The 18,147-nt window shown below is 41.6% G+C and overlaps 1 protein-coding gene across 5 annotated transcripts in view; it reads left to right on the forward strand.

Annotated features, from left to right (window-relative positions):
• The first annotated feature begins 216 nt into the window (after positions 1–216).
• The window catches only part of KLHL3 (kelch like family member 3), a 123,350-nt gene continuing 105,419 nt past the window's right edge, over positions 217–18,147 (forward strand). For 4 of the 5 annotated variants that reach the window (XM_017500966.2, XM_017500967.2, XM_037728655.1 and 1 more), the window contains exons 1-2: positions 2,345–2,865; positions 17,658–17,777. In XM_017500966.2, the coding sequence (XP_017356455.1) occupies positions 2,810–2,865; positions 17,658–17,777 (176 nt within the window). In that variant the 5' untranslated portion in view covers positions 2,345–2,809. Of the gene's footprint in view, positions 239–2,344; positions 2,866–17,657; positions 17,778–18,147 lie in introns of those variants that run through there. The other variant, XM_037728654.1, reaches the window with a different exon arrangement.

Raw genomic sequence — 18,147 nt, forward strand, 5'->3', positions numbered from 1 at the left:
GACACATACATTATAGTAATATTGGTTAGCATGGCAAAAGTGGGTTGCAGGGAAATTTTGCAGGAGTTTTATATTTCCTCTGTTTTGTTTGTTTGTTTGTTTGTTTTGGGTTGGGGGATGGAGTCTTGCTCTTCTGCCCAGGCTGGAGTGCAGTGGTGTGATCTCAGCTCACTGCAAACTCCAACTCCTGGATTCAAGCAATTCTATGCCTCAGCCTCCCAAGTAGCTGGGATTACAGGTGCCCACCACCACGCCAGGCTAATTTTTGTATTTTCAGTAGAGACGGGGCTTCACCATCTTGCCCAGGCTGGTCTTGAGCTTCTGACCTCATGATCCACCTGCCTCGGCCTCACAAAGTGCTGGGATTACAGGCATGAACCACCGCGCCCAGCTTATGTTTGCTCTTAATAGTTATATTTTGAAACTTGAATATGCTCAACCCTTGCGTATATCCTTTTCTGATCTTTTTTCTGTCTGGTTTGTTAGATGTGGCATTTCTCCACTTTCCTGTATGGAGAATATGTAAATGTGGGTATGGGCAAAGGAGGAGTCATTTCTTTCTTATGTCCCTTTTATGAATCACCCAGTTGTCTTCCTGGTAGATGTCTGAACTCTGGCACAGATTCTGAGATTCAGTTTCCTTATTTGTGATGTTCAGCTTTTCGTGGTCCCTGTGATTGGCCTCAAAAGGAAATATCTGGAGCGGGGCCACGAGGCTGATTAGAGGAGGAAGGGACATAGAGGGAACAAGATATGAATGGTACTGTGAAAGGAAGAAGTGAAGATAAAGTACTGTGTGGGGTGTAAATGAAATTATCTAGGCCTCTTCTCACTTGAGAAAGTGAGTGTGGGTAATGGTCTCATCTAAGAGAACACAGGTGCCAGGGGAGGTAATCTTTGAGAATAACTCTATAGCTAGTTTGAGCTCGGGAGGCCATATAAAGTTTTAGTTACTTTTGCTTTCTATCACCTCAGTGTTCCTCTGTTCCTTCTGTGGTTTCAGGGCTTTGTGGTAGTAAAAATTTAACAGTTTAAAATTATAAGGATGTTAGATTTACTGAGAGTCTCTTTGTGCTTTCACCTACACCATGTTATCCTCCTTGAAGTCCCCCATAAAACATTAGAGTCTAGTAAGTATTTCTTCTTAAATAATCACACAGATTACTCTGAGAAGAAAAATGTATCATTTAAAACATTTTTAGAGTCCTGTAATTTTGGAGCTGAAAGGGACTCTAGAGATTGTCTGGTCTGATCCTATATTGTGAATAAGTTACTGAGCATGAGGTCCAGAGTGTGAAGAACACTACTCAGGAAAGTCCCTCAGCCAGTGAGTGCTAGCACAGATCTGGAAAAGCCCCGGGGTGACATGAAGGGTCCCAGAAGAGAGATGCTCATAGCTGATTTTTCTGAGGTATTAGGGTAGCTTCTGTACCACTTTTTGTGGCTAATTGCCCCAGTTACCTCTAAGTCTCTGTGGCTAGGAGATAAGACTGGCCTCCTCGGAGGTTGCGGTGAGCCGAGATCGCACCATTGCACTCCAGCCTGTGTAACATGAGTGAAACTCTGTCTCAAAAAAAAAAAAAAAAAAAAAAGACTGGCCTCCTGCCTTCCACAGGATTATGTTTTAGTTTGGGAAACAAGATTTATAAATAATGAATTAGCCAAGACAGTATATTAGGTGTGAGATGACAATACAGGACAGTACGGTTTGTAGCTATTTTGGTGGTGATTGGCTGTCATTGGTGTGATTAAAGAAAGTTTTATGAAGACATGGGATTTGACTGGCCTCCCAGAAAGACTAAAGGACTGGCATTGGAGAAGGCATTCCAGGCAGGGAGAGTTAAATTAGTCTAAATTGAAGCTCAGCAGCTGGAGATTACAATATGTGAAAGATCTTTGGCTGGAGATGGGGGTTCAGTGGGAGACTTATTAGTTAGAGCCACAGCTTAAGTCAAATTCCAATATGACAGATTTTAGTTAGATATTTTAGGATTGTGCTACAAAACTGTTAGTATCCATTGTGATAGCTTTACTGCAATAGTCTTTGGCCTCTTGCAGTAAAATAAGGTTTGTTTCAATTTCACCTATTTGTACTGCCTCTCTTTTCTGAATTTCTAATTTTCCAATTTTTACTTTTAATTTCTCTCTGTGTTCAAATTTCTGTTGGTGCTTTTCCCTTAACTCCTCTCCATCTATCAGACACTCAGAGCTACTATAGAATTTGGGAGGAGGATTTGGAACATAAACTGACCTACAAGTGAATTTCCCCAGGTGGATGATAAACTCCACTGCAGGCCACAGAGGGGCCTCGTCATTCCAGCAATCTGGCCAGGCTGACAGACTCATAGCCTGTGGGGGCAGGGGAGGGTGTAGGGGCCGGTATTTCTCGGGCTAGTGACGAACTGCCTGATTCTTTGCAGCCTAGACAGAGGAGGAAGGAGCCCCGGGGGCAGGCTAATCGCCTGGGCTGGGGATGCCTGGGCAGATGCAGAGGCAGCTGGAAAGGTGGTACCGCACCTTGGTTGCTGGAGCTGCCGCTGTTCCTAGGAGACCAAGGAGCAGCAAGCCTGCGGGGGAGGGGGAGCAAGTGGGTTGCTGCTTTTAGCAGCTGAAAGGGCTGCAGGGAGCTCTGGGTAAGACATTTTCTGCTGCTGCTGCTTTTGCGGTAGAAGCTGCCACGAGTAAGTCAGAGGAAGGAGGATTGAGAAGGGAGGAGGCTTCACTTGCAGCCATGCTGAATCACTGTTGCTGATCAAATCTCCCACTGGTCTGCTGGGAGAATCAAAACAGAGCTAGGATCCCTGGGTGCATGCACAGTTTAGCAGCTACCACCCTGGCTGGGCCTCACACAATGGAGGGTGAAAGGTATGTATATATAAGTGTGTGTGTTGTGTGTGTACATAAGCAAATGTGTGCTTGCGGTGCAGCCACCAGCATTTGTGTTTGCATTAGCTAGGCAGGGTTGGAAGACCTAGCCACTGATGGATCTCAAAGGGCGGCAGAGCAAGAGCAGGAAAGCCCCTTTCCAAACTATCCCTTCCAGGGCTTGAATCTCCAGAGATCTGGCTTCCGCAAAGGCAGGTCTGGGTTTGCTAGGCAGCGGAGCACCCTGAAAGAAGGGACTTCCTGGCTAGTGTTCGGGAATAGTTTCACCACAGGCTGAATTGGGATTGCCTTTCTCAGGCTGTTTCAAGGAGGTGTTTCCCTTTCCTGGCTACTTTCCCGGGGTGTTTTTTCTTTGGTGGGGGGTTTTTGATGTCATAGTGGGGCTGGCTTGACATAGTGTACTTGCATTTTCACGCAGGAGTGCTCGAATCTTCAGCAGGCATGCCATGCTGATGGCTGTGTGTGTGTGTGTGCATGCGTGCATGCTGTGTATGCCTGAATCCACACACATTCAGGGATGAAGGAGAGAAACCCAGTCAGATGACACTTGCTCTGAGCTGAGTTTCATATTTGTATTGAAAAGTTTATGAGTGATGCATGAAGATCTGTGCTGCTTTTATCAGGGATTTCTTTTGAAATAGGTACCAGCAGAAGAGATTTTAAGTTCTTTGTTGAGCTGGATCTAACTAGCGAGTGTTTATTTCCTGGCAGGCACATGCGCCTAAATTTTAAAATTGTTATCTGAAGATCTGAATCTTTTGTTGTGAAGGTGCTCAGTGCAGTGCAGAGGCGACATCCCCTGTCTATGAAGTAAAATATCTCCTGAGTGCCAACCTCTTCATTCTTCAGTGTGCAGCCGGTAGAGCGTACAGGGCTTGTCATTTTCTCTGAGGAGAGAAGACTGCAGGGAGGGGTCTGGCCATGGAAGTGCGCAACTGAGGGGAAGTCTGCTGGTTCATGTTGCCAGTTTGGTGCAGACAGTAACCATCTGGTTAACAAAAACAGGCTCAACTAGGTTAACACTAGAGAGTTTCTCAATGAACACTTTCCTTTTCATGGGTTGTTATGACTCCTGCATCTCACGTGGCACAGTGATGCCATTAAACATCTCTAGACCCCATTAGAACTGGTCTGATGGTTGGGTGTCATCTCATCCTCCTGTCTGAAGAGGCCCTGGGAACTGTGCTGCTGGTGCATTCTCTTTCTGGGTGCTCTTTGCAATTGGCACTTAGTGTTGAACTCCATGTGGCCTGCTGGGCAGCAGAACATGAAGGGCTGTTTCTTTAGGTGGGGGCAGAGATGAGCAATGTCTTTGGTCCCCCAAACAGTGTCCCATTGGTCTGGTAGGTGGCAGAGAATGGGGTTGATGTGATGGAGGTTTAGAGATTCTGGTCATGGCTATTTGTTTGACCTGTGGTGTAAATGGGGTTGAGATGTCAGTGTGAGACTACCAGCAGTGGATCAGTTTTGGACACTGTGTTCCCAGTTCAGAAATGTAATGAGTCCCTGCCCCTGTCCAGGTGCCTCTCAGATGGGATGGCTGATGTCTATGACTTTAGAACAGCAGGTTGCACATGTTCATGTACCTTTCCTCTGCTGAAGGCAGACAGTAGACAAGAAATCCAGACCGAGCAGCTTCCAGTGTTCACCATGTCACCCAGGTCATATCTTTTGTTTCTGCTCCAAGTCCAGATTACTATGCCAGGCATTCAAGTCTTCTGAACTCTGACTCCTTTCACCACTCCCACACTCACTCCTGTACCCACTAAGAATTCTGTTGGTCTCTTTCGTGATCACCCGTCCTATACATTATATCATCTAGCTTTATATCCTTAGCTCCCAGAGTTCCTTTTGCTGGATGTCTTTCCCTTCTTCTTTTGCAAAAATTATCTATCTATCAAGGTTATTCTAAAATTCTACTTTATCTTGGAAAGTTAGCTTTTCTAGTCCTGGCTGATGTTCTTCTGAATTCTAATACCTCTAGTTGGTCTCTCATAGTTGGACACTGAATAATAGGCCCACAAGATTTTTTGGTGCTTTTATTTCATGTATTTTACCAGTCCCCAAACTTGGAGACAGGTCCTCAAGGGCAAGGATGATGCCTTGTACTTCTAAATACCCCCATTGACTACTGTGTGGGTACACACATAGCAGGTGCTGAGTAGTTATTAGCTGATTAACTAATAACTTTTGTGTGAGGCTCTGATAACTAAAAAGAAAGTTGGTGAGAGAAGAGATTGAAACCTTTGGCCAATAAGTTCATCTTTGGATATCAGCCTTATTATCTTAGCACAGGTAATTGACTCCATGGAATGCTTTGAGGTAGGGGGAGAACAGAGGGTAGTAGCCTTGTTTTACAAGTTCCCTGGGAAATTGAGGTCTAGAGAAGCTGAGTGACTTGCCTAGGATCACATGCCAACCTCCAGAGACTGGAGGGATCCTGAATCTGGTGCTTATTCCACACTTAACCTGCTGAATCTTAATTGGGGCTGGCTGTTTTTAAGCATTACAAATTTTCAACCAAGAGAATGCTAATTAACATTTTTTTTTCTTTGCCATGAAAGGATGAAAATACTTCCTACCTTTAAAAGCTATTAATTAAAAGCATGGGCTTTGGAGTAACATAGACCTTGTGGTGAATCTACTTTACAATGTGACCTTGAGTGTGTCACATTTTTTTCCAGAATTAATTTTTCTCTTCTGTGTAAGGGCAATAATAACAGTACTTATACTTTTAGAGTTGTGAGGATTAAATGATATCATATGTGTTAGGTACCTAGTAAAGTTTTTTTTTTTTGGCACAGAGTAAGTACTCAGTAGATGGTAGTTACCATCTCCTCAGTAGATACCAATTATCATTGGTATCTGCCTATTGCTATGTTGTACCCTGTGCCTCACTGCTGGGTTACTTACCAAAGCATATTTTAGGGCCTCTTTCTGTTTGTCATCCAAAACAGATTATATCGAACCATTTCCATGAGGAAATGAGGTAGCTTATCAGGCCATCATCTTGCTTCTTACCTAAAACTATCTCCTTATAGTAAGTTACCTCATAGGGCTTGGCATTTCTTCTTTTAGGTTTCACCAAGATCTACTTTAATCTTCCTTTTTATAGACAACCTGTGGCATCCAGTTGCCTCAGTGGTTTGGAACCATGGGCTGGATACATGTTTGTTCATGCCAAACTCTTAAGAAGAACTTGTGAATTTGCACTATCCTTTGCTGTATCTTTCAAGATTTCCATGTCTCTCCTGGACCTTATGATGAGGGAACTTCCCCAGTTCTCTCCATGGGAGGATCACTGTGTCTTGACCAGTCAGAGGAAGATGATTTTGTCTTCTGTTTTCCCAAGGGAAAGGCTCTCTGTCTCTTAGCTACTGCAATGATAAATTGTGTCTGTGTGAGTGTGTATGTAGAGAAGATAGATATAAAAAATGGCAGTTGCCCTCGCAGTTGAGATTTTATTTCAGTTCTGGAAATCAGCCTTGTGGATAGGTTAAAATAAAATTTCAACATAAATGGTTAGTAAGATTCATAGAGACAGAAAGTAAAATGGTTGCCAAGTGCTGGAGGGAGGGAGGAATGGGGAAGTTATTGTTTAATGGGTAGAGAGTTTCAGTTTGGGAAGATGAAAGAATTCTGGAGAAGGATGGTGGTGATGGTTATACAACAGTATGACTGCGCTTAATGTGGCTGAACTGTGCACTTAAAAATGGTTAAAATTGTAAATTTTATGTTACCTCTATTTTACCACAATAAAAACAAATTTAGGCCCAGACTGGCAGATCTGAAAGTTACAGAGCGCCACAGCTTTGGAAGAAGCATCATAAAAAGGGGAAGTTGATTGTCTATTTTTCTTAAAATTGTGGTTATTTTCTTCATCGAAGCACAGGGATGCCCCTGCTTGAGAGGGTCACCATGTACCAGGCACTATGTCATGATTTGTGTGAGGTACCTCAGAGGATGGTTTTTACTGACTGGTATTTACGAAGAAGAGACTGTTCCTGGACCTCAGGAAGCTTCTGAGCCAAAGGAGCTCATCTATTTTTCCTTGATCCAGGAAAGACAGATACAGAATATTTTCTGAGGAGACAAGACTTAGAAAGCCAGTGCTCTTTAAATGTTGAGTTTTGCAATGTCACGTTAAATGCTGGCAAGACCCTGGAAAGAGCAAGTTTGAGCAACCGAGCCTTTTTTCTGTTCCCAGTGGCCAGTCACTAAGGCCTCTTCCAGCATTAGAAGTGAGGGATAGAAAATTCTGTAAAAAGTTTTGGCATCACTGCTACCTGAAGCAGATGTGCATGCATTTCAACCATGATAATTGAAACCAAATTTTTCCATTTTGGAAATACTTTTTTGGCGAAGTAAGGTTTTCAACTGCAAAAACAAAGTCAGGGAAAGAAACCTATTGATTTCCCTATACCCAGATTTGGATTTTTAGGATTTTGCTTGCTAAGTTTTAAATTGGTAAGACAGATCTGGACAAGAAAATTTTTGTGTAAGTTTTCCTAAAGCAAGTGCTTTATTTGATAAAATTTGCCATCATAGAACTGACCTAATTTTTTTTTTTTCAATTTCTGGATGAATGCTCACACTAGGTTAAATGGAATAGAGCATTAATAAACCATGTAAAAAACAGCTTGAACATGTGTTGGTAGATTTTTTTTTTCTGTTAAATAAGTTCAATGCCTCTCATGCATATAACTTTTTATAATTTATGAGGATTTTTAGAGTCTTAGCACAACTTTCCTGGACTTTTCTTTTCATTTATGATAGTATATTGTAGCCACTACCAAAAACACATGCATGCAAAGGCTCAGCTCTCCTATTCAAACCAAACATAAGCTTGCCTTCCAAAATGCCACATAATGAGGAACGTGTTTTCTTTTAGTCTTTCTCTCTTCTTGTCTAATTCTATCTGTCTGTGTAAAATGTTTTATAGTTTTACACAGCCCACCTAAGAGTTTTACCCTTGAGTTCTGAAGAAAGCAGCCGGTGACTTGGGCTTTTAGGAATGTGATTAGTAACATATCTGTTCTCGAGCTCGTTTATGAAGGAACATGTTACAGGAATGAGAGTAGCTGCTGACCAGCTTTGTTCAATCATGATTGGCTTGTGTGAAGCCTCCAGTATGGAAACTCCAAGTTCAGTACAATTAATAACACTGACTCCAATACACACTGCAATTTCCCGTAATCAGAAGTGAAGTAGTGCTATATCACAGGTCCTAGGAGATTTAGTCGTTTTTCATCTGGCTTGGTTTGGCCACATAAGGAAGAATGTCAGAGAGTGGGACATGAGGGGTTCTGCCCCCCTTGGCCTGATGGGGTATGGACATTATCCTGAGTCAGTGGACCTTGGAGTCAGGTAGACCTGGGTTTCACTGCCAGTTCTGCACTTACTAGTTATGTGGGACTTTTGACAAATTTTATCTCTGTGCCTTAAGACATAATACTACCTACCTCCTAGGGTTGTTCTAAAATGAGATAACGGAGGCAAGGTACTTTAACATATCCTCAACTTTCAGGAAGTGTTAACTTGATCTGTACCTTCCATGTTCTATGTGTCCATGTGGGCTATTACAGGGATTCAGGTTAATGCTCCGAATTGAGGTGGAACTGCTAAGAGAGGATGAAGAATATGGGGCTCTCTAGTAGCCTGTGTGTAAATGGTACTTCATGATGGACTGCACCACCAAGGTCAGGTTCTTCATTAATCCAGAAGTAGAAATCTAAGTTTGGTCATTTTTGGTCTTGAACTTTAGGATTGGGATACTTAATAGATCTGCAGTTTGACCAGAATGCCTGGGGTTCAGAAATGCTATCTAGTTAGGTCCCATTGCTGCCCAGAGTTGGAGAAGCAGAGTCATGCCGATGAACTCATGAGAACCTAAAGTACAGTAGTCAACATGTCATGTGTTTATTGATTTGCAGTAAAATATTATTGGCAAGATATTCCTGAGGGTCTGCAACCACTTTCTGTCTCTCTGGAGGACAGCCATGGGAGGCCAAACTGGTCAAAAGGCTGAAGAGTAAACTAGGGACTGAGTGATGGCAATGGAGTATTTATAGGCTTTAAGCTCCACCATGGGGATCTGACCTGAGGCTGAACCAGCTGACAACATGTGATGACTAAACCACTTTCCTAGACAGAGTGCGATGGGTCAACCAGGTGCTTTCTTCTCGGTCTGATTTGTAGTTTTTGGTTATTCCTTTCTAAATGACACTTTCTTTGTTGAGAGTTTTTAATGCATTCAGCCCAGCTTTTCTCTGGCTCAGAGTTGTTTTGCCTTCGTTGGGTGGCTTTGCCTCTTTATTCCATCTCATCTCTAGCTTGAACATAATATGCATCAGCCCCTTGTATGGGGCCAGTGTCAGCCCATGACTTCTGAATTTTATTTGCTTCTCTTGGAGACCTTTAGAGGTGAAACAGATCGTAACTTTTAGCAGCATTTCTCAGACTCCCCTTTCCTTCCCTCTACATTCTCACACACCCGGGATGTTCTGGAGCTCCTCATTTGTTTTTTTTTTTTTTTAAAAAACTTTTATTTTAGGTTCAGGGATACACGTGTGGGTTTGTTACAGAGGTAAACTTGTGTCACAGAGGTTTGTGGTAGAGATTAGTACCTGTCATCAACCAGGTACCCAATAGTTCTTCGTTCCGCTCCTCTCCCTCCACACATCCTCCATCTGCAAGTAGGCCCTAGTGTCTGTTGTTCCCTTCTTTGTGTCCATGAGTTTTCATCACTTGGAGCACCCCATTTATTAGATTCCCCCAAACATTTCTGTACGATCAGCGTGCTTGGAGACTCTTCTATCTCCTGCCTTTCTGGCATGTTTTTTTTAGTATTCTTTCCATTCCATTCACTGCCTCCTCAGCAATAGAAAGAATCTAAGAATGGACACAATAAGCAGCAACCCATCTCCCTTTCTTCCCTCTTCGCCAGTTGTTGCTGGTTTTCTCTCACCCCCATCCTCCTGATGCTGTGTCATCAATGCAGGGAACCGGGCTGCCTAAGAAAGTAGTCCTCTCCAAATGCGGGGTGGAGGGGATAAGGAGAGGAAGTTGAGGGGGACAAAGCCATCATTATTGAGGGGGAGTGAGGAATGCTGCAGTGGTCAATAGTTGTACCTAATTTACTTATCTATCCATTAATTTACTCAATAATCATTTAGAGTACCTATCATGTGACAAAAGCTAAGAATTCAGAGGCAACTAAGATACCGTCTTGGTTCTCATGGAGCTCACAATCTAGAGTGGGCAGTGATGTGCTGGAGTCAGCACTCATCACTTGCAAAAGCTGTTCGTTAAGTTTTCAGGAATTTTGTGAGTCAATTATTAAATATGGCCATTATTAATAAATTATGTAACATAAATTGTATTAAAAATGAAAGTCATAAATACCCCAAACTCATCACTTTCTAATTATTTTCACTATAATCTTCTAGGGCTTTGAGGTTATGTCTACTGTATCTTGCTGTAGAAATACTATACAGTGATATAATGGTGTGCTGTTGCACATCTCTTCCCAAATCTCATGTTCGGTGGCATCACATTGGTAGCTTAAAACCTGCCATGGTGGGAGTACTGACACTCTGGAAATTGGCAAATATTACAAATCAGGACTCCTTTCCTGCCAACCACTGTTAAACATTTACCAGCACACACGGTGTCGTTGAGGAGACAGATAAGTAAGAGGTAATTAGAATATAATACAGAAGGAAGCACAGAGTACTGTGGGAATACAGAAGAGGGGAAACTAACCTAGTTTCCCACTAGATTTTCACTAATATAGTGAGTAGTGGAGTATGAGATGGAAAGCTTCCAGCAAGCGGCTTAAAGGCTGGTAGGAACTAGCGAGACACAGGGGAGAATGACTGGGGAATAGAATAGAATAGTTTTCTTCAGACGAAACTTCACAAGGCAGAGAGCCTAGTGTATTTTGGCTATTGCAAGTAAAATTTTAGTACTACAATAATGAGAAGTCTTCAGGGCAACGATGGGATTAAGGGCCAGGCTACGTCTCTGAGATTTATTCTGAATGCAGTGAGGAATCAGTGAGGCTTCACGTAGAGCATGCCTTGAACACACTGACATTCTGGAAAGGTCCCTTTGGAGTCTGGGAGTAGGCTATTATAATAATCCTGGCAAGAGACCGTGATGGCCTGCAGTGGGGTTGTAGTGGTAGTGAAAGTGAGAAGGAAATGTGGTGCAGAGATATTAACAGACAGGATTGATATGATTTATGGCTGTACGTGATGAGTGAGAGAGAGGGAGGAAGATATCAAGGATGACACCCCAGTTTTTAGCTTGGATAGGTGATTGGGTGATTGGTTATGCCTCTGAGATAGAGAATACAGAAAAAGTAGCAGGCTTGAGGGAGGGTGGGGAACATAAATTTTGGATAAGCAGGAGTTACCTGTGTAAAATCTAAGTAGGGGAGTCAAATAAGACATTGGATATGTGGATCTGGAATTTAGAGGATAGAGGAGGGCAGGAAAGAAGGCTTTGGAAGGTGCTGTGCTAAAAGGGGGCCGAATTTTTAGAGGTTATATATTTTTATTTGTAACTTTTATAATTACTATTTTGTGTATATTTATATTTTAACTGTGAAAGCCAAGTCTACTTTCATTAAAAAAAAAGTGTTGGTCAGACTGTCCCCTTCTGCTGTACCATCTAGCACTTGTAAAGACAAGTAAAGGGTTTTTCAGGTAGAGTTCAGATAACAAATATGTATTGAGGACCTACTGTGGGCATGGCCCCATGCTGGGCAGGCTATGCCATACAAAGAGTCCTCAGAAACATGTTCCTTGCCTTTCAGGTATATTGAATCTAGCGTGAGGTGGGTAGGTGGTTGGATTTGTACCATGAAAAAGCAATCAGGCACAAGGCAGAATTCTATGTGCCAGTTGAGTTTCAGGCCAGAAATACTACAGGAATTCAGAGAAGGAAGAGATCACTTAGAACTGAAGTATCCTGAGGGCTTCACAGAGCAGGCAAAGCTTAACTAATCCTTGAAGAACAGATATTTAGATTATGATACAGGGAAAGAGAAGGGAAATCTAGGTGGCTGCAGTGAATGGTTGACACATAATAGGTACTCAGTAAATATCTGAGTAAGTGAGAGAGGTAAGGCTGGCATTTAGGTTCAATCCAGGTCAAGGAGGTCCTTGGATACTAGGCAAGAATCATGACTTTATCCTGTGGACTGATGATTTTTCAGCTTAGCTATAGAGTCCTTTGAAAGGAAATTTTATATGGACACCTAACATATAGAACAAAGGGCTGTGACTGAAGCTTCAGCTCATAAACCTCACAGCCCCTGAAGAGACCTATGTATAGTAAGGATCTGAAAGTCATAGTCAGATGACCTTTTAGAAGGATCAGTTTGGCAATGGTGTACAGGAAGTACTTGGAGGGAGAGCATCTACAGTGGGAAACAGCAGGTGGGAGGCCACTGTAATAGTCTAAGTCAGGGGAAAAGAGAAGCAGAAAGCCCAGGAAAGAAGGGCCAGCTGTATCTATACCTACGGCTATGAAGCTTGACTGTCTCATTGTATGTCTTCCTGAATGGGGTCAGTGGGCATCTGTTGAGTGTGAGGTAAGTCGGAGCCAATTTGCAACATCCTTTCTGTGGGCTGTTGAAGGAATCATCCACTGCAGTGGATTCATCATGGCACCACTGGTGGTTCATACAAGCATGTTTGCTAGTAACAGGGCAGTGTGGAAATTAATAAGTATTGAGCCAGATATCTGGTGCTTTGACAAAGTTGACTAGATTCATGTGTTCTCATTCTGCTGCAGCTTATTTAGAAAATGGCTTAGATGATCATATCTGTATATTTCTATAGCAAAGAGGGAAGATTCTGCCTGGCCCATACTTTCTCACTATATCTATGATTGTTGACCCATTTTAATCTTAAATATGGCTGCTCAACTTGAATGTTGCTGGAATCCTGGACATTGGGATACACATAAAGGTTCCTTTGTTTAGCAGTTTGAGCTGCAGGTCTGGTGGGAGGGGCACATATAAATTAACATTGACTATGGTTTTTAGTAGAGGCTGAGGCCAGTTTTTGCTCTTGGAGAAATCAACCATTTTGTGCTTAGAGTAAAGGCATTTACTGTGAAATGCTTTTCAACAGAAAACATCTTGTGGCTGAGTCTGCCTGAAAAAGTGTGTGTGTGTGTGTGTGTGTGTGTGTGTGTGTGTGTGTGTGAGTGATTTTGGTTGGGTCTGGGTAGGGTGAAAAGTATGGTACAGTATTATTCTTGAACAAGATAGTAGGAATATACCTTAGGGTGGTCTGTGTTTCACAGATGAGGAGAGGGGATCCACTAGCCTTATTTGGGAATAAGAATTGAGAATATTTAGGATTAGGACTTGATAGGGTGTGGATGGGGCAATCTGTTGGGGTCTAAGTAGTTAAGATCTGGTATGAATGGAGGGAAAAAGGTTTAGGAGATGAAATGGTAAGATCTGGCAACTCTGTGCATGGGCATGTGACCATAGGTTGAGACATATATATATGTGTGTGTGCATTTATGTACTATATTGCTGGAGGGTATAGGTTGTAAGCTTCAAGTACAGGACATGTAAACTCAGATCCCATCTCTATTACTTATTATTGATGTAATTTCATAAATATTTTTTTTTAAACTTCTCTGAGCCCTCAGATGTTCTTTTCTTAATTTCTTGTTCTCTGCAAGGTTAATGAGTTGCCAAGAAGCTTGTACCTTCCAGAGACCAGGGACTCAGAGCCTTCTCTAAACTTCCAGTATCTTTTCATGGAGGAGCAGGGGAAAAAAGGAACCTTGGGTTCCTTCAGATGTCAAGCCTTGCCTCTGCATCAAGAGTGGAAAGGGCTCTGGATGGATAGGGGGACACTGTTGTCTTTCCCTAGCCAGTCCTATGGTTGTCAGCAAGTTACTTGCTCTTTCAGGGAGGCTCTAGTGTGAATTATATTTTGTTGAACATTAATCCTCTCCTAATAGGCAATCTATGTTTGAGACCTTTTGCTAAACACAATATTGTATTAATAGGGATATATCATTACTGGGCCATTCTGGAAAGTGCAACGAGCAATATACCAGAAGAGTGAGCTTTCCTGTTAACTAGCTACACTGGAGATTGTGTCAGCCCTTCTAAAATGGTTCTTTTTGGTTTATACCTGTTGCATATCTTTGGAGTGAAGCTAATGATATCTGTTCACTAGGTTTTTTCATGCTTTAATCTTATTAGTTACCTGTCAAGAACCTTCAGTGGCTTTCTGATCTATACCAAATTATGCTTTCTCATCCTGGCTTTTAAGTCTCTCCACAGTTTGAAGACAACATTTATAATGAATACTTGTAGAGTATTTTACAGGTTATAGATTTATCCTAAGAATGCAAGTATGGTTTAGTATTAGAAAATAAATGTGTCATTCATCATATTACAAGAATAAAGGAAAAAACCCATATGAACATCTCATTAGATACACAAATACATTTTATAAAATTTAGCATAACTTTATGACTTAAAAACTCTTAATAAAAATAGAAGGGAATTTTCTTAACCTGACGGAAAGCATTTGTAAAAATCCTGTAACAAACATACATAATGGGTGAACATTAGAAACATATTTAAAAGCAGGAATATGACAATACTATTCATTAGCATCCTTTCTGTTTGACATTGTGTAGCCATCCTAGCCCATGCAAACTTTTTTCAAAAAAGAAATGAGAGTCCTAAGAATTTGATAGGAGAAAAATCTCTAGCATTATATGCAGATAATATGACTCTTCTACATAGGACACCTAATTTAATCTATGTACAAACAGGAATAATAGGAACATTGGTAATGGCTGGATATATGATCAATTTGCAAAAATTAATGGCATTTTATAAACAATAACAGTCAGAAAATATAATTTAAAGATACATCATTTCTATTACAAAAGAGCAATAAAAATGATAAAATACTTAGGAATAAATCTAATCAAACGTGTAAGGTCTTCATACAGAAAAATCTAAAAGTTTGAGTGACAGTAAAGACGACGTAAATACATGGAGCGATATCCTATGTTCATAGATAGGAGGGTATAATATCAGAAAAATCATGGTTCTTTCCAAATTGATTTACAAGTTCAATGCAGTTTTTATCAAAATTTCATTTGAGTTTTTTTGGAATTTGACAAGGTGTCAAGATACTTCTCAAAAATAATAATAGGATTGGGGACTTTCCTTTTCAGATATTAGACCTTATTATAAAGCTACAGAAATCATGTGGTATTGGTACAGAGACAGACAAACTGACCAGTGGAATAGTTTAGTAAGTCAAGAAATTAATCTCTGTATATCTGAAACTTTAATATGTGACCTAAGGTGGCACGACAGATGCGTGGGAAAAATAAAAAGTATTAAGTACATGGAACTTACGGAGAAATTTAGATCCCTGTTTCACATCCTGACATAAATATCAGTATCAGGGCCTGGCATAGTGGCCCATGCCTGTAATAGCAGCACTTTGGAAGGCTGAAGTGAGCAGATCACTTGAGGCCAGTAGTTAGAGAGCAGCCTGACTAACATGATGAAACTCCCCATCTCTACTAAAAGTACAAAAATTAGCTGGGTGTGATGGTGCACACCTGTAATCCCAGCTACTTGAGAGGCTAAGGCACGAGAATCTCTTGAATCCAGGAGGCAGAGGTTGGCCGAGATCTGCACTCCAGGCTGGATAAGAGTGAAATTATCTCAAAAAAAGAAAAAAAAAGTCAGTTTCAGATAAAATAGGGGCTTAAATGCCAAAGCAAAAATGTTAAACCTTTAGTAGAAAATAGAAGTTAATATTTTTCTAGCTTTCTGGTAAAGAGAGACACTATAAAATAAATTATGATTATGGAATTTCTCATCTTTTGAGGAAAATTTTCTCTTGGCTGGTTGCTTCCCCTCTCTGATCACATTTTCTGGCTGGAGGTTTTCTGTACCTGCTTAAACACACAACTCTAAGCATCCTCCTTTGCGCCTATCTTCCTCTGTTCAGCTAACTTCCTTGTATGCAGAATCCAAACAGTTCCAAAGTTCAGATACCCATGGCTTACATTTGTATGATGAACTGACCGTGGGGAAGAGAGCCAAAAAGGGAGTCTGTAATGGTCAGACAAGCTGTGGGACTGCCACGCTGGTTGTATTGGAATGTTCTAATAGTTATGAATCCCAGTGTGAGATCTATAGTGATTCTCAGGCCTCCAAAATGTACTCTGAATCAAAGAGGCCTCTTTCTCTAGCCAGTTTGCAAAGTTAAGTGGTGGCATGGATAGAGGCTCACTAGGGAAAATCAAAGGAGAGTACCCTGATTGTCCTAAAGTTGGAGTGAACTATGGGTCACCAAATCTACACAAGTGGAGAAGGTTCTGTTTTCCTAGTAGCAAACCAGAGCTTAGCCTGGTTCAGACAGATAATGCCAAGGTCTCACGCTTGACCTGGGAGCTGAATAGTTTCACCAATTTGGGGAGAAAGACCTTTCCTTGTTCATTCTTTTGATTCCTTCTTTCCACTTTCCATAAAGTTGAAAGATGTTGCTCAGGAGTAGTTGGGTAACTAGCTGGAACCCCGCAGGGATTTGAGTATTTTGTCTCTCTCTTTCATTTTTTTCAAGAGACAGAGCCTTGTGCTGTTGCGGGGTGCAACAGCATGAAACTCCTGGGCTTAAGCAGTCCTCCTACTTCGGCCTCCGGAGTAGCTGGGACTACAGGCAAGAGACACCATACCCTGGACTCTTGATTTTAGTACAGAAGGCCTTGAGACAATGGTTGACTCTTGCTAGTTACTACTTACTCAGCCTACACAGATAGCCTTTCCTTCATAATGCTTATAATCCTTTGTCTTTCTATGGGATTGCAGATTCCCATAAGCTTTTGCTGTTGTTCCACTGCTTCCTGGAATGTAGCCAATGTGATTTTTCTAAAGCACAGATTTGTTTACCTGCTTTCTGCCCTACTTCTCTGTTTAAAACCCTTTGATGGCTTGTCATTATTTCAGAAAGAAATCCAAACTTCTTAGCTCTGCTTATGTGACACTTACAAGACTGCTCAGTCTTCTAGTTTTTTCTCTTGATATTCTTTCTTGTGCTCTCCTTTAGTTTTACTGAACTACCAGTGCTTTGAACACACTTTGCTCTTTTTCTCCTCCAGGTCCTTGTGCATATTGTTTCCTCTGCCTGGAATACTATTCTTCTTTCTCTTTACCTGGCTCGATTTCTGCTTTTTCCTCAGGTCTCAGATTCTAGGAAGCTTTCCATAGCTGGACCGAGTTGGCCATCCCCTGTGCTTCTGTAAATCCTATTTAAATATTTACCTGGCATTCTCCCCTACTGAACTCTAAGCTTTGTGAGGGCAGTGATGGTGGCTTTGTTTATTGTTTTGTTTCCCTTGAATCTAAATGCAGTGCCTGGCACATAGTAGCCTCCAGTAAATGCTTGTTGAATGAACAAACAACCCTGTGAAGTGAGTGATAGAGTACTTAGTCCCCTTCAATTTTCAGGATGGAGAGATGGAGAATAAGGACGTCATACAAAATCACACAGTACTTGGTGGAAGAAGCTGAGCTATGACCTGCATTGGAAGATCTGAAGAAATTCCCAGTACATTGTCTTTCCTACTGGGTCTGTGTGAGAACAGGCTGACAGATGCCTCTGGTGGGTGGGTAAATGCATGGGCTTTTGGCAGTTGAATGAATGGGTTTACCAATGTGTGATTCTCTTTCCCTCCCTCTTCCTTCCTGTTCACAGCATCAAGCTGAGCCCCCAGACTCTGATGCAGGCTGGGGATGATGAGAAGAACCAGAGGACGATCACTGTCAACCCCGCCCACATGGGGAAAGCATTCAAGGTTATGAATGAACTGCGGAGGTACTTTTTCTATCTTGTCTCTGCCCTTTCAGAAGGAACTTGTCCATGAGCTTCATTGAGGATTTAGAACAGAAGTCAGAACACGACCACCTAGGGAATTCTGACTCTTCCCACCCACTCTCAGTCACTTGGTTTTCCCTTTCAAAGTCTGGTTGAGACAGAATGGCTTTGCCAGAAAACTGTCTTTCCTTTGTATGTATTTAACACCTATCATTTTAATGATTAATCACAGGGGAAAAATCCTTTATGGTTACAGCAAGTCTGTTCATAAACTTGATTTCCAACAGAACGAGCTGCTTGAAAACCAATAATAGAATGATTGCAACACCCACACACAATTGCAGATTAAAGACTGTGGTGGATGTCACGT

The sequence above is a fragment of the Cebus imitator genome, unplaced genomic scaffold, assembly GCF_001604975.1.
Source record: "Cebus imitator isolate Cc_AM_T3 unplaced genomic scaffold, Cebus_imitator-1.0 Scaffold274, whole genome shotgun sequence".
Taxonomy (NCBI): domain Eukaryota; kingdom Metazoa; phylum Chordata; class Mammalia; order Primates; family Cebidae; genus Cebus; species Cebus imitator.